The sequence below is a fragment of the Naegleria lovaniensis genome, assembly GCF_003324165.1.
Source record: "Naegleria lovaniensis strain ATCC 30569 chromosome Unknown tig012, whole genome shotgun sequence".
In the NCBI taxonomy this organism is placed as follows: domain Eukaryota; phylum Heterolobosea; class Eutetramitea; order Acrasida; family Naegleriidae; genus Naegleria; species Naegleria lovaniensis.
The window spans coordinates 99253-118632 of record NW_025407834.1 but is presented as its reverse complement, the minus strand read 5'-3'; the positions used below and the strand labels follow the sequence as shown (position 1 = coordinate 118632).

Below are 19380 nucleotides of genomic sequence, written 5' to 3'. Positions count from 1 at the left end.
ACCACGAAAAAAAAGTCTTGGTTGACTAAACGAAGCTTTTCCATAGTTGGTTGGTGGCTTGCTCTTTTGGAAGGGATGGCACTATTTCTGTGAATTTCCTGAATAAATTGAAACCTCCCAGCTAGTAGATCGAGTTCTAGATGTGACCAATTTGTGAAAAATCACACCTTCGTGTGCAATATCATTATTTTCTAACTGCCTTAATGAACTTGTCCAACTGTTTGGCATTATCACACAATGCTGGATCATTTTTGTACAACTTTTTCCAAGCACTCCAACCTCCTTTTACAAATTTAACGTCTGGCATTAATACTGGTGTGGTATTATTGTTTGCTTGATTGTTGTACACCTCCTGCAAAACAGTTTGAAATAATTTAGCTGCAGTAGGACCTCGCATTCTGCAATAATAACAATTGAAAATGACTTGATACACTCTATCATCGTCAGCTCCTACAGTGTTATATTTTGTAACTCCACCATTCCCAGCATGTAATTCATTCAACAGTTGTTTGGCTCGGGTTTGAAGATTCAATTGTGGCTGCTGAGAATTGTGTTGATACACTCGGAGAGCAAGTTCCGTAGCTCTTTGTTCATCAAAGTATGGAATATTTTGAGCTGACTTGATGTTACCACCTTCAAAATCAGCATCCCGAACATCAATGATCATGAGACTTTGGGGTTTCGTTTTGATGAGATCCGCAAGTTGTTTGGCTTCAATGAATGAGACACCAGCCTCTGAAGACATTTTTTTTCGTTCAATTCTGGAATGTGTGTTGGCCCAAATGCCAAAAGCTTTGATTTTTTCAAATTCTTCGAGTTTTGACTTTTTCTCTGTTTGCCTTTGTTTGCTCGGTCCAAAATCATCAAAAGCAATCACATCATAAAAAATACAACAACAACAAAGAAATTCGACGATTTATAAGCGATTTCTAATAGGCATTACAAATTCATTGATGTCATAGGTTTTGCATCGGAATGGAGTGGAACAAATCTTCCATTTCTTGATGTGAGCAATTGCATTCTCTACTACTATTCTGATTGCTGCTAAGCCTCGATTGAACTGTTTCTCTTTCTCTGTGAAAGGGGATTCATTTCCGATGAATGGTAGGACTCCACGAGGCATTCCTTTGAAACCCTTGTCTGCCATAATATATTCATCAGTATTAATATATTTCCAAATATGATTTTCTGGAAATTCGATAAGATTTAAATCATTATTTGATCCATTGTAAGACAAGCTTACAAACAAAATATAGCCATCAGGAGACACACCAATCAACAACGTAAAAGTGTGCTTACACTTTTTACCTGAGTACAAACTTTGCTCTTTTATCTTGTTGCTTGGTGTAAATACTTGTTGCTCTGTTCCATCTAAAATAATAGTAATTAATTTTCCATTATATTTCACACCACGCTCAGCCCTAAATTGATAGTTTTTGAATGACAATTCTTGATTGTAATGAGTGAAAAACACATCAATCACCTTTTGCAAATTTCTGTGAACAGTAGACCGATCTATTTCAAAGATGAATGCTAAAAAGTACTCTGTGGGATATTGCTTGATCCACATTAAGAACATCATTAACTGAGATCGAATTGATAGTTTTGATAGATTTTTTGGGTTTCTTACCGTTCTCTTTGACCCACTTATTCCATTTATCTGTCTTCATAATATCACCATATTGGAACAAGCATGTAACGCAGCAAAAGTTAAGCATTTTTGTGGAATCTCGTGACTTAATTCCAATTAGATCTGAACATTGAACTTGGCAGTGAAGACAATCATACTTTTTTTCAACACAAGCTTGTTCTTTCCTTTCGGCATCCTTAATAGCGACTTTTTGATTAGTGAAAAATTCTTTCCTGATTTTTGCTGACGAGAAGTGTGAAAGCTTGCAAAAATTGAATTCATTTTCAGCCAATACAATCTTGATTACGCTTATCAATATGACAATCTGTAGCTGGCACACAACACAAACCTTGCTTGCTCTGTCTTTCCTTCACATATGATGGATGTTCATAATATTTCTCCCTTTCAAATATTAACTCAGGTTGAGAGTTGGATTGAGAGGCGTTAGTACTTGATGAACTATTTGCATTCAATGGTTGAGATGAATTTGATGATTGAGAATTTTGGAGAGAGTCTGGAGATATTGAGTCCAATTTTCTTTTTTGATTCTTTTTCAATAATGGACTCGTAATGTTTAATATAACAAGCATGTCCGAATCTGTTTCTTGTTCATACAAGAACATGCATACCTTATTGTGACCCAATAATTTACTGATAGGAATATCATTCAAACAGAATGGACAAGTGCGAGCTGATCCGTTCTCAATGGCAGCAATAACATCCTTGCGTCGTTGTTCAACCGAATCGTTTGTTGTTGAATTGATGGAATAAAAACCTTGTGACATTTTTTCTTGATTGTTTCAAGATTCCATAAAAGTTACGAAATTTATTCATTCCAACTGCCAGCCTAACGAAAGGACAAAAATGAAACAAACACGAAAAAACATATGATTTGATCAAATTCGCACATCGATTTTGCATTAATTTCCCTTGTTTTTGCTTGATTTCTTGGTTTTTTCTTGTTTTCCTCGAATTTTCACTTTTTAATGCACAGAGTCAACTACAACTTACCCCAAAGCTGGCTTGGCCATGGAATGAATTTTCTGAAAGATTAAAGAAGCTCACCACCACAACAACATGACCTCATACAACTAAACACTTTTTGAATAAATCCAATAATTTTTTCTTTTCGAGAAATTGTACTTCTCACACGAAATAAAGCAGTACTTGCTCGAAGCTCGTCCATTGAAGCCTCTGTCATGGTTGTTGATGGGTGTTGGATGATGGGAGGAGGCATTAGATCTTGTATTTCCATTAGTTTTTTTCTAATTTGATAACTTTTGTCATTTTCAATGTGATTGCTGTAAAGTACTTCATCTTGAATCATTTTCGATATGTTTTTTGTTTCAAATGCCAAGTCTTCTGTCAGATCTTGATCTAACAATGCAGTTTTTAATTTATCAAATACGCCAAACGAAATCCGAATGGGAAAATCATTGTCCGTACATGCGATAAATATGAAATGATCAATGACTTGACAATTAAATCTTAAATTGGTTCTTGATTCATCAGTCAACGATTTCTTATGATTGTTCCATTGAATTTTCTCTCCAATTTTAATACACATTGTTCTCAATGCAGTTTGTGTGGTGTATGGATTGGTTGTCGAGTTGGTTTTGGCAGTTAAAAAATATTCACCAATCAATGTACAAGAGTGTGCTCAGGTGCATACATGAGTGATGCTGTCTCTGAAGACTGGCCAGTTTTTATGGATTGTTGTTGATCTAGTTTAATCTCACAAGATGTTGTTGAACTTGACATTTCGTCTCTTCGTAATAGGCCCACCATGCAATAACGAATTGGCATTTTTTAATTCGGTGTTCATTCTGAAAGATTTCAAATTTTGTAAAAGAACTTGGAACTGCATCGTAATTTCAACCGCCTCTTTTTACAACTCTACTACAACGAATACAATGCAACCGCACATTTAAAACACGCGCCTTTCTGCTCTCTTCCAACCAACACTCAAAAAAAAACACGCTCTTTCTTCATTATAAAGAACAGTGCAAAACTCACATCCCTGTAATATCTACAACTCTTACTACAACTCAAAATGAGAGAAGTCATCTCAATCCACATTGGTCAAGCTGGTGTTCAAGTCGGTAACGCTTGTTGGGAACTCTATTGTTTGGAGCACGGTATTCAACCTGATGGTTTGATGCCATCCGATAAGACTATTGGTGTTGAAGACGATGCTTTCAATACCTTCTTCTCTGAGACTGGTGCCGGCAAGCACGTCCCAAGAGCTGTCTTCCTCGATTTGGAACCAACCGTTGTTGATGAAGTCCGTACCGGAACTTACAGACAACTCTTCCACCCAGAACAATTGATTACTGGTAAGGAAGATGCTGCCAACAATTATGCCAGAGGTCACTACACCATTGGTAAGGAAATTGTTGACTTGTGCTTGGACAGAATTAGAAAGTTGGCCGACAACTGTACTGGTTTGCAAGGCTTCTTGGTCTTCTCCTCTGTCGGTGGTGGTACTGGTTCTGGTTTGGGTGCCTTGTTGTTGGAAAGATTGTCTGTTGACTATGGTAAGAAGTCCAAGTTGGGTTTCACTGTCTATCCATCTCCACAAGTTGCAACTGCCGTTGTTGAGCCATACAACTCTGTCTTGTCCACTCACGCCTTGTTGGAACACACTGATGTTGCTGTCATGTTGGACAATGAAGCCATCTATGACATTTGTAGAAGATCTTTGGACATTCAAAGACCAACCTACACCAACTTGAACAGATTGATTGCTCAAGTCATTTCCTCATTGACTGCTTCATTGAGATTTGATGGTGCTTTGAACGTTGACGTTACTGAATTCCAAACTAACTTGGTCCCATACCCAAGAATTCACTTCATGTTGTGCTCTTATGCTCCAGTCATTTCTGCTGAGAAGGCTTACCATGAACAATTGAGCGTTGCTGAAATTACCAACTCTGCCTTTGAACCTGCAAGCATGATGGCCAAGTGTGACCCAAGACACGGTAAATACATGGCTTGCTGCTTGATGTACAGAGGTGACGTTGTTCCAAAGGACGTTAACGCTGCTGTTGCCACTATTAAGACTAAGAGAACCATTCAATTCGTTGACTGGTCACCAACTGGTTTCAAGTGTGGTATCAACTACCAACCACCAACTGTTGTTCCTGGTGGTGACTTGGCTAAGGTTCAACGTGCTGTCTGCATGATTTCCAACTCTACTGCCATTGCTGAAGTCTTCTCCAGAATTGACCACAAGTTCGACTTGATGTATGCTAAGAGAGCATTCGTCCACTGGTATGTCGGTGAAGGTATGGAAGAAGGAGAATTCTCTGAGGCCAGAGAAGACTTGGCTGCCTTGGAAAAGGACTATGAGGAAGTCGGTACTGAATCCCATGAGGGTGAAGGTGAGGACGGCGAAGGTGCTGAAGACAATAAATCAATTATACCTCTCAAAAAAGTGTTGCTTGCACATTTCTTTACAATCGGTATGGGTAGCAATGTTTATCCTCATCGTATAATACACATTAAGTCAAATCTAACGTGGAAATATTGTCCTTGATTTTCAAGAGAATGGTCGTTTTCCAACTATCCAAAACTTTGAGGCTATCAAACTTGCGCAACACGGTTGCCATTTCTTTTGGATTTCGTCTCTGAATGGCATCAAATAGCTTTAAAACAACATCTCCTTCCAAACTTCCACTCAAGTAAATATCCATTTCACAATATCGGTCGTAGGCATTACGTAAATCATCTACAGAAGAATAGAATGCTCCCGTCAAGTCGTCCTTCTCTGCATTTTTCATTTGTAACAAGATGTGACATAATAGAGCCTGCAAAAGTCATGATTATGTCATACAAAATCATGCAAAATATTTGGTTATCAAATTTCAACATGAAATCAATATCGTCAGAAAATGATAATTTGTAAAAATTTCAACATTTCAACCATTAAATTTCCACTCACCTTCATCAAATGTTCTCTCGCATTAAAAGCAGTCAGTTTTTCTTTCGAACATCTCGCAGCAACAATTTCAAAATATTTGATCGCATCTTCATAATTCTCAATAAGTCCACTCAATTCTGCCGCTTTCACATAACACTGATTGGTACTCGTTTTAGCATTCTCCAATTCAAATGTCTCTCCAGCATGTTTATAATGTTCAATAGCCTTCATATAATGACCATCTTTATCCTTTTCATTTTCAAAATTCAATCCTTCGACTTCAATATATTCCGCAAGTTCCTTCTCGAGCTCTCCCGATTTATAGAACTTTCCAGCTTCTGCATACAAGAATGCTGCATTATCCACAAACGTTATATATTTTTCAAAATCCTCGACAGTTTTAATTCCCATCTCTTTCATACATTCACTCATTTCCACATACATGTCGGCTCTTTCCAATGATTTAAAATCTTTTGGTTTTTTATCCATACATTCAGAGCAGCAGTGTAACAATCAATGGCACTCTTATTGTCGAGACCTGTCATGAAGTGTTCGGCTGCTTCTTTGTATTTATTGACAGCATCTTTGGATTTGTTTCCAAAATAGATGGATCGTGTGAGGATGGAATCGGCTTCACGTTTTAATTGTTGGCCTTTGATGCGTTGTGCTTCGAAAAGGACATCATCTTCCATGCCTTGAAAATTGTTGGCCATTTTGTTGTTGAGTGGTGTTTTGTTCTGTTGTTATTATTGTCAGCTGATGATGAATATTTTTATTTGATGATGTTTTTGAAATTTGACAGAGATGAGGTTCAGTAACAATAACATCAGGTTCATTGTATACAAGAGAGACTCTCTTTATCTTGTGTTTCATATCTCTATGACCTTGGTTCGAACCAAAATGATCGAAAATTAGCGGACTTGATACAATTACTTCAGTAACAAACGCCAGTGTTCAAAGTTCACACTCACAACCAGATTGCATTCCAAAAAATGTCTCAACAACCAAACAACAACATCGTCCTCTCCTCCTTGAGATCCTAGTCACTGAAAAATACTTTATCAATCTTGTTCATCAAAGTATTAAATTCTTGCATCGAATTTTAACATTGTACACTCCAAAAAAAAGATGAAACAAGTGTCAATCTTCAACAACATCAACAACACTTGTCTCCCCATGAAATTCATCACTTTTCAAGTTTATTGCATCATCTTGAAAAATTTCAACACTCGACTCGTGACATGAAAGAATTGTGTGAAAATGATATTTCCAAAACAATAATTCTGAATATTCGAATGTACAACTTGGTGATCAAATTTTGACCATCATGCAAGCTCAACAATTGAATGACCATTACTGGAATGCTTTTTTTTATTGTTGTTTTCTGTACATGCCTTGGCAAGAATTTTTCAACATGTGCAAACGAAATTGAATGATTTTCAAGTATTGACACAACAATTTCAAGACAATGACGATTATGAATGGAATTTTTCAGTCAAACCCATGTTATGTTCAGTGGTTTGCTTTGTATCAAGAATTCCAAGATATGTCTTGATGTTGAAACAATTGATGAAAGAGGCACAACATGAATTTCCATCGAATATAATCTCAAAATTAGAACAAGTGTTACAACGGTTTCAACAGTGCGCTATAATGGACACTCTTTATTTCAGCTTGTTTGACAAGTTACAAGATGTAGAAATCGGACCCATGTGTTGCATTGAAAAAGTTTACTTGGGAGTGAATTTCACATTCCAAATAAGGCGAGTTTCAAATGTGAATTCATGTGAAGAGTTGTTTCACAAACAACACGTTGAGAATGGAGTAATGGCACTCACTCGAACTGGATACTTGTTATTCTTTGAACCTAACATTTCAATCCATGAGGATCCTACCATGAGTCCATCTGGACCACCTTTGGAATCTTTTCCTCTGAAGAACAGTTCTCAAGTTTTTGAATTGGTCAACCAAGAATTCTCCAAACATTATGAAACGTATCATCTCGTGAAGAGTTTTCATTTTGTGAATTTTAATGAAAAGAAGAATATCTTTTTAGTGAGTTTGTTATTGAAAAGTGAATCCAAATGTATTCAATTGTTTGATGAAAATGTGGCGCAATATGAAACAAGTTCAATCGATTTTGAATTTCAAGAGGAAGAGATGTTCAACAAGTTGTGGAATCGAATGATTCAAATGAGGAGTGCATTCGCTCAACAAATTCCTGGATTAAAGAGTGCTCTTAAAAACAACTCTATGAGTGATATTCATTGGACTCATAACAAGTAAGAGAGAAACATTAAATTCATGTACAATGCATTCATGCTTGATTCATGTGGGTATGATTTTTAAATATTTCAAGAGAATTTGAGAAGGGTCTATGAGATTGTGTAGCAAATTCGTTGAGATTATTTCTAAATTCTCATTACAAATAAGGCAAACTCTACGAGAATTTGTCAAAAAACGAAATATGGCATGCCCTCAAATAAGTGCTTCACTTGCAGAATGAGTTGACTTTTCAACTCGTTAAAATGTTTTTGCTGCTCTCTGTTCAGCGTGATCGTAACGAGAAATTTTGTGTGACGTCGCGGATAATTTTAAAAACGTGTCACAAAATCCAACTTGTGCCATCACGTCAAAAAAAATATGCAACAACAACAACCAACCACTGAACAACATCAAGCATCGATGAAACAACCACAACAAACGACAGGATGGGCAATTGGACATTCCGTCATGACGGTTCTTTAATGATATGGTCCATCTTTCTTTTCGTGTATCATTTCATCATTCTTCTCGTTTGGTTCGTGAAGGGATTGTATGGCTATGCCGTGGCTGATTTGATGCTTCTCTTTGTTGCCTTGTTCATGTTTGTTCTTTCATTGACTGGAATGATTGGTTTATGGAGTCATATTCATCCAGAACACAAGTCAAGATTGGTGAGATTTAACTATATGGGATGTGTATGGGGTTTGAATTTCATTTCCTTTTTGTATGTCTTTATGTGGGTGACAGGTAGGTTTATTTGAAATAATTTGAGTGGTTGTTAACGAATGACTTTTTGTTGAATTCAAAATGTCCATGAATGTACTCAATGGAAAATTTAGAATTTGCATTTACTGGTCCATTGTTTTATTACAATAACAGCAGCATGAATGGATCATTGGGATGGGTGGTTAATATTTTGGTGTTGTTCCATCCTGGTTTTGCTGTACCATTGTCGGTCTTTCAATGTCTCATGGCTGGCCTGTCATCGATCACTTCGACTCGATATTATGTGTTTACTGAGGAAATTAGAATGCAGCAAATGCAACAAATGATGATGAGTGGAGCTCAAGTATCGGTTCCAACCACTACAAGCACAGTCGTAACGACCACCTACGCATCGGGAATGGAGCAACAACCTGTTCAAGAATACAAGGAGGTTACATTCACACCTGTGCAACCCACTTACCATGCTGAGAATATTGTTCAATAGAATGTATAGAGATGTTTGAACAATAAACAATGAAATTCATTAAAACAAACATAAAAGTGCGTCTATTTGATGTATGGTTGGCAAAGCCATCTTATTGTGTAATTGAGAAAGGATACAGGTAATAACAAATTATGTAACCGGGAAGGTGGTGTAATGGTAACATCGCAGCCTCCAAAGCTGTGGCCGGGGGTTCGATTCCCCCTCTTCCCCAAGAATTTTGTTTGTTTTAGTGTCAACTTTGTTATTGTTCTCGAGATGTTGTCTCTTCTTGATGGGATTGACTCGTTGTTTACTTTTTCGTTGGCCAACATTTTTACATGTACAATTTACAATTTGAAAAACCTGTCTGCAAAGCAGCACGTCCTTCCTCATCAATTTCATCATTTCTTGTCACGTCCAACTCTCGCAAATTGCTTGAACAACTGGCACAAGCTAACAATTTACATCCTTCATTTCCTATCGAATTTCCTGCCAGATTCAGAATTTTCAACTTGGTCAACACTTGACTCTCTGCCAAATATTTACATCCAAAATTTCCAATGTATTTGTTACTTTGCAGATTGAGCTCTGTTAAATGTTCCAAATTTTTGCATTTTGCCAATATTTTACAATTCATATCTCCAACATTGGCTTGTTCAAGTTTGAGGGATTTCAAAGCATGAAATGATTGACTTTCAACAATATAGGTCACTCCCATGAGATCCAACGGATTTTCGCCCAAATCAATTTCCGTTACGTGGCTCAAGTTTGAACTTGTTGCAAGCGCTTTTGCACCAGTTCTAGTTATTCCATTTTTGTACAAATTAAGAAGTGTCAAATTTTTCATACTGACACTTGAATCGGCTGCTATGAATTGACATGCACGATCTCCTATATTATTTGATCGTAGCACAAGTTCCTCCAATTTCAAGTATGGACTTTGACATAGAGCTAAACATCCTCCTTCTAAAATTGCATTGTCACTCAAATTGAGACTTCGTAACCGAGTGAGACAGGAATTTTGTGCGAGGGCTCTACATGCTTGTTCTTTCATATTGTTGAACATGAGATTCAATTCTGTTAAATGTTCCAAATTTCGGCTCGCGGCAATGGCTGAACATCCTTCATCTCTGCCATCACACAATCCTAAATTTAAGCGAGTTAAACGGGTCATGTATGTACTCTGTGCAATTGCTACAAATCCTCGGATACCAATTTTTGTGTTAAATAAATTGAGTGTGGTTACATGTTGAAGATGCGAGCTTGTGGCAAGTGACAATGCTCGGAATTCTTGCTTGGGGCCTAAACCGATCAAATCCAAAGAGAGTGTTAAATGTTCGATGGCCTTTTCCCATTGTTTGGAAGCTCGAATACATGATCCTATGATGGTTCGTGCGGTTAGAAATTGTAGAATGTGAACAATCATCTCCATGGGAAGATCCGAAATCTCTTCATGGGACATTTTTTTGTTGTAGTAGTTCCATGTTCGTATCTGTACGACCTTGACACGGTTAAGCTTCAATATTATTTCCAGAAAAATCCAATACCGATAGATGAGTACATGATTGGAGAGCTTGAGCTCCCTCCTTCTCAATGAAATTAAATCCAACAAAGAGCTTTTTTAAATTTGTCAAGACTCCGTCCTTGATACTTTGTGCAAGACATTTCGCTCCTTCATTTCCAATTTCACAATTAGTCAAATTGAATCGTGTCAAATGACACAAGTATGGGCATTCAGATTTCAGAGCGAGTAGTCCCTTATTTCCAATAATGTTGGTACTCATGTTGAGGTCAGTTAAATTGTTCATGTTCTCACTGGAACCAACGCTTTTCAATCCCGCTCCAAAAATGTAATTGCAATTAATGTTCAAAACTCGTAAACGTTTCATGGTTGGAGAGTTCACAATAGCTCTCAACCCAAGCACTCCAATCATATTCATGGCAAGGTTCAACTCGGTTAAATTGGAAAGATGTTCACTGTGCGACAAGTGGTTTGCTCCTTCAAATTCAATTCCATTGTTACTCACATCCAACATGGTTAAACGATTAAGAGCGTTGCATTGAGAAATTAATCTCGCACCCTCTACTCTTAACTTATTTGAAGAGAGATTCAAGATAGTTAAATTTTGAATATATTTACAATTCACAAAGGAAATTAAGGATGGTTCATTAAAACTATCCCGATCAGAAAAATTCAATGATTTTTGAATTTCCAATGATTGTTGCAGAAATTGTTTCGAAATAAATAAACACACTCTCAAAATAAATTCAGATTCTAAATATTGCAAAACGTAAAATACAATATCATCCGGTAATTGAACTTTTAATGACTTTTCGTGATGAATGGTGGCCACACGATGAAGCAATCTTTTAAATTTGCGCATTTTTTTGTAAACAACCAAAACATGGCGCATTGACAATGAGCTATTATTGAAATATCAAAATGATCACATACTCAATCGTTTTGTGTATTACTCAATTGGTATTCATCAAAAGTGGGCCAGAGATTTAACAACTCTTGCTTTAAAAAAGGTGCCTTCTCAAGGGCTAGATCAAAATCACGTTTTGCCTTATCCAATTCATGTAAGCGAAAATAAGCTTCTCCTCTGTTAAAAAAAGCAGCATAAAAGTTTGGATCCAATTCCAAAGATGAATTACAATCTTGAATGGCTTCATGATATTTTCCCAATTTAATTTTTGCATCTGCTCGATTGGCATAAATGATTTCCAAATGTTCTTGCAAATTTAGCTCGTCAATATATATGTTTAACAGCTTGAGAGCGTTTTCATAGTCTCCCTCAAGAATACATATTATATCAGCAATATAATGCATTTCCAACGGGATGTGTGATTTCTGAATGAGGATATGTTTGCCTAATATGCAATGCAAATTGTTCAAGACTTTTTCCACATAGGAACAAGTTAAACGGAAATGGAGTTTCAACCTTCTCGACCTGTTGCGAGTTTTTGTTTTCTGTGTTGGATTCATTTGTATCATTAACTGGACTATCAGTGGTAGTAGTAGTAGCTCTACTTTTACAAATTTCAAGAAGTGCAATCTCTGCTCTAAGCATGTACTCACATGCCTTATCAATTTCATTCATGTTCAAGTGTACCATGGCCAACTCACTGTTGGCAACATAGATTTGGTATTTTTGAGTTTCCCATTGAGGTGTCTTGTCATCAGCCCTCGACGAGTCCGCAATATCAAATGCTTTCTTGAAGTCTTTCAATGCCAAATCATATTTCTTGAAATACTGCATCAATAAAAATCCTCGATTCATATATGCTTGATAGGTTGCAAACAGCTTTGTTGTTGAAAGATCATTCTCTTGTTCCATCTCGCGAATGAATTTGATGGCTGTTGTATAATACTGGAGTGCTTGTTGATATTGATTCATGCCTACATAATTACTTGCAATATTCGAGCATAGTCGAATTCGATGACATTTCTCGGCAGAGTGTAATGGAGCGTCATGACTCGTGTTGTTATCAGTGACAGTACCTCAAGAGCAACAACGCCTAAATGACTACCATGACCCAATGATCCCACTGTGTTGGTATCAGAATGATTTTCAATACGATTCGTCAATATTTCAATGGTCTCCATACAGAGTTGATTACTCTTTTCAAGATTGGTATGCCACTGGTCCATATTTACATCCAATGATGCACGCGCCACTCTCCAATACAAACCAGCTAATCGGTCCAATATCTGTGGATCTTGTCGTGCTGGTGGATGTATGTGTATGGCTCTCTCATAATCCTCAATTGCCTTTTCATAATCTTGACCTTGTTCATAAATGAAGGCTCGTGTTAAATAGGCCTCAGTACAATCTGGATTCAGTGAAAGGCATGTTTCAATGTCTTGAAAGGCCTTATCCATTTGATTCAGGGTGAGATAGATACGTGCTCTAAAGTAATAACCATTAAACAAGAGAGGATTGAGTTCAATGGATTTACTTAAATCTTCGATGGAATTTTGAATCCAACCGCGAGCTAGATATGCAAACACGAGAATTTCCTTGTCTTGTGCTGAGAGAGAGCGTTCAGAACTCATTGTAGTTAATCTTTGAATCAATTTAGAAGAAATGGTTGTTGCGAGAGCGTGACTTTGTTGGTCCAAGGCTTCAACGAGTTGTGTTCTAAGATCATCCGTTTCGAGTTCAGGAGACTTCTCTTCCGTTTGATAAGAGACTATGCATTTGTGGAATTCTCGGTGATGTGGTTCATGATTGCGGAATGAAACATTTCCTAAGAAGAAAAATTGTTGGGAGGATGTAGTTGTCGTTCGATTGAGACAAGGACCCAACTGGAGTTTGAAAATCTTACGGGCAAAAGATTCAATGCATCTGGGTTTGAGCATTTTTTAAATCTGAAGAGTTCGATTCAGTTCGTTTTGGAATTCAATCAACTTGGACAGATCTCACAGCACGACAACCCAAATGGATGATTCTGCACATGCAGCAGTGAGTGCAAATTTGAGGCTTGTAACCATGAGATGCATTGTGTAACCAGATTTTGAACTGTTGATTGCCAGGTTGAATTATTGGAAAACCAGTTGAAAGATATTATTATTATCCAATTTTATCAGAAGAACAACAACAGCAACATGACGACACACACAAAGGTCGCTAATGGTCCTTGTTGCTTCCTATCACTCACTGCAAGAGATGCCTGTCCATTGTTGACTCCTCGCGATGTTTTTGGTGAGGTCTTTGTAGATACCTTTGGAGAGGTGTTAGGTTGAGTAGAACTTTTGGAAACCTCAGGTTGTGTATCTTGGTTGGACACTTGTACTCGATCTTCCAATGCAACGAATGGAGAGCCATCAGTAGGAGCTCCCTTCACAGCAAAGGCAATGGGAATTTCTGAAGGAACATGCTTACTCTGAAGCCTCAATAATACTTGAGGTGAATATTTGACTCCATACGAGGATGACCATTGGAAATTCAATGAAAATGTTTGAACTCCAGTACTCGGTGTTACACCAATGATATTAACACTTTGAGTAGAAAGGATGGTGTCACTTGTCAAAGTTCCATTTCTCAGTGAAACCAACAATGTAATATTTGGATAAGGGAATGGAGCACTTCCAATATTTTGTAAATTCAATTTCAAATTCATCGAGGTCGATGTTGCATTACACAATGAAATATCATTCACGGTAAATGCATAACCCAGCAATACAGATGCATTCAAAGCACGTTGATACTCATCGACACTGGTTTTCTTGAGCGTTGAAAAAACATAATCATTCAAAAGCCATGTACAATTCGTTCTCTGAACACAATCTTGAAGTTTTGACCTGTCCAACCCGATTTGAAAATTTTTGCTTGATTACTAGGATATAATTCTCCTCCAATGACTGCACCCACTTTGGCATTTGTCGAGTTTTGTGTCAAAAATTTGTTCAAGTCTGGAATTCTCGATTGTAATCGATTGTAAAAGTAGTAATCTTGTGGAGTGGTGCCGCTATAGGTTGCATCAGTAAATGCATCGTCATGAAATCCAATCGATGGAAATGCAACTGTTGGATATGGAGGGAAGTTACCGAAACGTCACACAAATTATTCGTAGAACCATTGCCTAATGGAGGACAAAAATATTGCATGGAATCTTGTGAAACCAATATCTTGGTCACATTAAAGGCATTGTAAAAAGCAGTAAGAACTCTCCATCGTGTAGAAAGAGGAGCCATCTGGTTGGTATTTGGATAGGTATGCCATTCTCCCCAATATCCTAATAAACCAACTTGAATGTAGGCAATTCTGGTATCTCCATCATAGTGTTGACCTAATTTTTGAATAAATGCTTCGAGAGCTGACACTAATCTTTCATTGGAATAATCCGGAGATTGACCACCTCCATATTCGGTATAAGGTGTCAACGTGACAGCATTCTGACCTTGAAATAAAAACGAAGGTACTCCAGTGTTATAAGTTCCATCTGGACAACAATTTGGATAATCCAAATAAACTCTCAAAATGGCTTGTCTTTTTCTCTTTTTCACATCATTTAAATATTTTTCCAAATTGTCTCGATTGTTATTTTGTGTATTTGAAAATGTAAAATTATTCATGGAATTCATCAAGACATTCAATGGAAAGTATCGATATTCCAATGATTGTGGAAATGTAAACGTCTCATAGGTATCTTCATAGCTTGCAAATCCTCGCAATGGATTTCTCAGAGTAGGTGTTAAATCAGGAATGAATGGTTTTGAGAGAATATTCACACAAGAAGATGAAGATTTTCCATTTGCCAACAAGATGAAATTATTTCCGTATGGATTCCATCCCAACAACAAGACACATAAAGTGATGATCAACAAGTGTGTGGAGAGGTCAGTGATCATGTTTCTTTTCGTTGTCGGAATGAGACGATTGATGCGAGACTCGTGTTGTTGCAGGGTTTCGACCTGTTGAAATCAAACATTTTTTGTTGGTGAGACCGATTTAGAATGAGAGAGGAGTAATGACAATTTCATTGTTGATGGTCATGGATTGCATGGTTGTAAAGTCTCTATACAAAAGACAAGAACACTTCAAGTGTTAGATGACATGCGGCAGAGATTGTCATCTTTGTATTCCATGAAAACCAGAACAGATATCAATTACTCTCTTGATGTGGTATCTAAACACTTGTATGATAATTTCCAAAGATAGTCTTGTCGTGCCACTTGTCAAGACCATACAGCTTTTCAAAAAATTGCTTAAACGCACATCTTCCAGCCTCCGATTTGGTATCTCTTCTTTCCTCTTCTCGTCATCAACACGGTCGATATTTTTGCTTTTGAAAACTTTGTTTTCTCAATGTTTTTGATGCACGGATCAGAATCACCAGAAATTCAAGATCAACAACCAAGAGACCTCCAACCCATCAATACATCAAACTTGCCACAACAATTCAATCACATTACGTTACCCAGTCCTGTCAGCACTCAAACTAAACCAAATTTGTAAAGTCCATTCCTTTAAAAAAAATGTCAGCATCTCTCAATGATGATGTAGTCGAAGAACACAACAACAACCATTCATCAACAAAACAAGAAGAATTGTTGATGACAGAGTCTTCGAGCTCAAGTGGTACTGCTAGCAACAACAACACTATGACGAATGATTCGACTTCTGTCGCTCCAACAACAACTACACCAGTTTTAGAAACAACAACAACAGATACTGAATCATCCATTTCATTCTCTTCTTCCAATATTATTTCTGATGACCATCATGATAATAACAACAACAACATTCAAAACAACAACAATACACAAAGACCATCCATGTCTACAACAACCCCAGTGATTGTACATTTACCCAGAATAGAAAGCGATGATTCCACTTCTGCCTATGTCTATGAGACAGTTTCTGCTGATGATGAAAATGTGGCAGTGATTGGTTCTCTCGCAGAGAATGATGATGATCTACTTCATAGACGAGTCGGAGACAAGTATCATTCTTTATTTACAACCATAGATTTGAATACACCGGTAACACCACCTGGATCCGTTCCTTCTTTGACCCATCATCATCATGATGCTGAAGAAGAAGAGCACCATGATGAAAACTATATTCATCCTACAAATTTGAATCAAAATAATGAATCTGCATCGGTCGTCGTTGTGCCGTTATCCTTGAATACGACGACCTTGTTGCAACTACCCTCCTCCGCACGGAATGAGGACGGTACCAATTCCAACACGACACCTACAACAGCAGCAAGTAATACCAGTGAGGATGTTGTGTTTGGATCGGTCGTTGTGGTTTCATCATCATCATCAGTTTCGCCTTCCACTCATGAATCGTCATCCAACCAACACACAAATACTACGAATCATCATTCTGATCATGATACAACCGTTGCTGCTCTCAGCACTTCAAATACTGGTATGAGTAGTGGACCTACCGATGAATCTGAGAGATCAGAAGAATCATCTTTGAGAGCCTCTACCGCAACGACTCATACCGATGATGATTCATCCTCTCATCATGAAGTCTTTTCGGCAACATCAGGATACCATGATCATCAAAATTCCATGCCTCTTCTTCATGGTGAACCATCCTCCTCATATTCATCATACAACAGCAATAACAACAGCATCATGAACCATGAAAAGTCTCACGTTTCCTTCTCTGCATACGATCAAAACGATCTTCTTCTTCAAGTGGATGATCAACATTTACCATTGTGGATGAAAGTTGAGGAACGTTTAAATGTTCACGCCGAGCCTAAACCTGTTTTCCATCCTCTTCCTCCTGCCACACATCCTGCTATCAATATTCCTGAATTGGATCACTCCAAGTATCCACACTTGCAAGAATGTCATCGTATGAGCTTTGAGCCTTTCACTGTACTTGAGAGAGAGGATCCATTTGTGTACAGAGCAGTACAATTTAAATCACTTTCAGATCATCATTCTGGTGGCACTCATCATCAAGAGAGTGTCTCAAATTTATCTTCCAATAATTTATTGAGTTTGACATTGTCACAACATAACAACACTTCATCGCAAAATCAAAATACTGGTCCCGGAAAGAGTATTGTTGATTCTTTCTTTAAAGCTCTCTATCATTTGGATTCAATGGCAACCAATACCCAACTAGGAAAGGATCAAATTCAAGTCAGCAATACAACTCATTCACAAGCTCTTTTGCATGATGAAACTACTGTTGGAAATGTTGACTCTTCGCATGAAGATCTTTCAGAGGCTCAACATTCATTGTCTCCACTGAAGGGCTCATTGCGAAACATCAAGAATGAAGAAGGTCTTGACGGAAAGAGGAAAGGAAGTCTCTTTGCTTTGAAATTAAACAAGACTCATTCAAGCGTTCCATCTTCAGGACAACTCGATTCACACAGAGGAGCAGTACCAAAACTTGGTGATGGTAAAATGCTATTGGATGGATACGATTTCCTCGAGATGGCTGTCATAGGAGATCAAGAAAATCAAGGTGGTACAACCAACACTGACACAAATAATCAAAATCAAACTCCCTCAACAGGTACACCCTCTACAAATCAACCAACAACATTTGATTCCAATCAGGTACAAGAAGAGGTCGATCCAGAAGAACAATATTTGAAAAAGTTGAGCTTGGTTGAATTTGCAAAACACTCCAGTGCCAAGAGACGTGTGAAGCAATTTGATTTCATTTCTGCAGATTCTACCTTTGAAAAACCTCCACTCATTAAGAAGAGATCTCTTCCTTTGGGATCTCCAACAAGCGAAGAGCCGCCATCCATTTTCAACCCAGAAACTGGAGCACTCCAAATTACTGATAACGAAGTTTTGCCTTCATCTACTGCAAGACTTATGAGCTGTTTGAAGCCTAATTTCAAATATCGACCATTGGAAACATCAATGTGCTTCCGTCAACCTCAGAATCAAGCTAATTTGACATATCCAATGAAAAAGAGAACACAAATGGTGATATCATTTTATTCATCACCTAAATTTGAACGTCCCACCAATGAAATTAATTATTACTCAATTGCTCTGTATGATCTAGAGAGAGGAGCAAAAGTTAGTGAGGATTTTCATTTCCACTTTGTGGCCCCTGAACAATTAGAAACTCTTTCTCCTTGGGTACAAGACTATCTTCAAACCATCACTCCAATTTCTTCACCTACAGCTCAAGAAAAAGTACTTACTCCAAGAGGAGGTGAGAGTCCAACTCCAACTATCACTGTAGAACAGAAGTGCCTGTTCAGCGTCACGTATCCCAATGACCAAATTTACCTCGTTATTCAAGTTTATCGACTTCCAACTTCTGGCATTAAGGATGCACTGAAGTTGTACAAGAAAGATTCAAAACAAAGTGAAATTAATGATTTGGAAAAGCAATATGTTGAGCTGAAACAACAGGTCGCTCATTTCAGACAAGCAATAATGTTTGGTTACATGCCTTTATTTAGCAAGCGAGGAAACGTAATTCATTTAATGTCAACCAAATTCGAAGTGAAACCCATGTACTCCATTGAAGGATACGATTACAAGAATAATTTCGATGTGATATCAGTCATTAAAACCATTCAAAAAGAAAAGAAGTTAAAGAACATGACACAAGTGGATGGCGGATTTCTATTTAGAGCTGAAATTTATAGACCTCTCTCAAACAGTTCCAAGAGATACTACCACAAACATCGTTCAAATGAGCACAGCATTCTAAATAATGTGCACCAAATTGTTGGATCAGGATCGAACCAATCATATATTTCTAGCCCTCAAAGCACAGATAATCAATTAGATGACGAACATCAATTTCCAATGCTCACAATGCTCTTGGCTTTGGATCTTCTTCTCTATCCAACTCAACGCCTTCACCTCTCTCTCCTTCAAATTCGCTTCTTAAAGAGCGTTTGTTGAATGAA

General features: G+C 37.5%; 12 protein-coding genes across 12 annotated transcripts; 4 read left to right on the top strand and 8 right to left on the bottom strand.

Annotated features, from left to right (window-relative positions):
* Positions 1 to 184: 184 nt before the first annotated feature.
* C9374_001144 (uncharacterized protein) lies at positions 185 to 745 on the bottom strand (the record flags this gene model as incomplete). The annotated part of the gene is made up of 1 exon (XM_044687094.1): positions 185 to 745. One exon carries the CDS (start codon positions 743 to 745, stop codon positions 185 to 187), a length of 561 nt encoding a protein of 186 aa, XP_044551542.1.
* A 171-nt stretch (positions 746 to 916) lies between these two features.
* Positions 917 to 1582, bottom strand: C9374_001143 (uncharacterized protein; the record flags this gene model as incomplete). Its single annotated transcript, XM_044687083.1, has 1 exon — positions 917 to 1582. The coding sequence occupies one exon, from the start codon at positions 1580 to 1582 to the stop codon at positions 917 to 919; it is 666 nt and encodes a 221-aa protein (XP_044551541.1).
* A 332-nt stretch (positions 1583 to 1914) lies between these two features.
* Positions 1915 to 2415, bottom strand: C9374_001142 (uncharacterized protein; the record flags this gene model as incomplete). Its single annotated transcript, XM_044687072.1, has 1 exon — positions 1915 to 2415. One exon carries the CDS (start codon positions 2413 to 2415, stop codon positions 1915 to 1917), a length of 501 nt encoding a protein of 166 aa, XP_044551540.1.
* A 1268-nt stretch (positions 2416 to 3683) lies between these two features.
* On the top strand, positions 3684 to 5127 carry C9374_001141 (uncharacterized protein; the record flags this gene model as incomplete). The annotated part of the gene is made up of 2 exons (XM_044687061.1): positions 3684 to 5013; positions 5105 to 5127. The coding sequence occupies 2 exons, from the start codon at positions 3684 to 3686 to the stop codon at positions 5125 to 5127; spliced, it is 1353 nt and encodes a 450-aa protein (XP_044551539.1).
* Positions 5128 to 5133: 6 nt separating this feature from the next.
* C9374_001140 (uncharacterized protein) lies at positions 5134 to 6265 on the bottom strand (the record flags this gene model as incomplete). Its single annotated transcript, XM_044687050.1, has 3 exons — positions 5134 to 5439; positions 5574 to 5905; positions 5995 to 6265. The coding sequence occupies 3 exons, from the start codon at positions 6263 to 6265 to the stop codon at positions 5134 to 5136; spliced, it is 909 nt and encodes a 302-aa protein (XP_044551538.1).
* A 790-nt stretch (positions 6266 to 7055) lies between these two features.
* On the top strand, positions 7056 to 7838 carry C9374_001139 (uncharacterized protein; the record flags this gene model as incomplete). The annotated part of the gene is made up of 1 exon (XM_044687038.1): positions 7056 to 7838. The coding sequence occupies one exon, from the start codon at positions 7056 to 7058 to the stop codon at positions 7836 to 7838; it is 783 nt and encodes a 260-aa protein (XP_044551537.1).
* A 357-nt stretch (positions 7839 to 8195) lies between these two features.
* On the top strand, positions 8196 to 9027 carry C9374_001138 (uncharacterized protein; the record flags this gene model as incomplete). Its single annotated transcript, XM_044687027.1, has 3 exons — positions 8196 to 8291; positions 8363 to 8564; positions 8657 to 9027. The coding sequence occupies 3 exons, from the start codon at positions 8196 to 8198 to the stop codon at positions 9025 to 9027; spliced, it is 669 nt and encodes a 222-aa protein (XP_044551536.1).
* Positions 9028 to 9340: 313 nt separating this feature from the next.
* Positions 9341 to 10468, bottom strand: C9374_001137 (uncharacterized protein; the record flags this gene model as incomplete). Its single annotated transcript, XM_044687016.1, has 1 exon — positions 9341 to 10468. The coding sequence occupies one exon, from the start codon at positions 10466 to 10468 to the stop codon at positions 9341 to 9343; it is 1128 nt and encodes a 375-aa protein (XP_044551535.1).
* A 49-nt stretch (positions 10469 to 10517) lies between these two features.
* On the bottom strand, positions 10518 to 11390 carry C9374_001136 (uncharacterized protein; the record flags this gene model as incomplete). Its single annotated transcript, XM_044687005.1, has 1 exon — positions 10518 to 11390. The coding sequence occupies one exon, from the start codon at positions 11388 to 11390 to the stop codon at positions 10518 to 10520; it is 873 nt and encodes a 290-aa protein (XP_044551534.1).
* A 71-nt stretch (positions 11391 to 11461) lies between these two features.
* Positions 11462 to 13372, bottom strand: C9374_001135 (uncharacterized protein; the record flags this gene model as incomplete). The annotated part of the gene is made up of 3 exons (XM_044686994.1): positions 11462 to 11860; positions 11961 to 12458; positions 12512 to 13372. 3 exons carry the CDS (start codon positions 13370 to 13372, stop codon positions 11462 to 11464), a joined length of 1758 nt encoding a protein of 585 aa, XP_044551533.1.
* A 224-nt stretch (positions 13373 to 13596) lies between these two features.
* C9374_001134 (uncharacterized protein) lies at positions 13597 to 15364 on the bottom strand (the record flags this gene model as incomplete). The annotated part of the gene is made up of 3 exons (XM_044686983.1): positions 13597 to 14238; positions 14280 to 14536; positions 14590 to 15364. 3 exons carry the CDS (start codon positions 15362 to 15364, stop codon positions 13597 to 13599), a joined length of 1674 nt encoding a protein of 557 aa, XP_044551532.1.
* Positions 15365 to 15991: 627 nt separating this feature from the next.
* C9374_001133 (uncharacterized protein) lies at positions 15992 to 19375 on the top strand (the record flags this gene model as incomplete). Its single annotated transcript, XM_044686972.1, has 1 exon — positions 15992 to 19375. The coding sequence occupies one exon, from the start codon at positions 15992 to 15994 to the stop codon at positions 19373 to 19375; it is 3384 nt and encodes a 1127-aa protein (XP_044551531.1).
* Between the last annotated feature and the right edge of the window lie 5 nt (positions 19376 to 19380).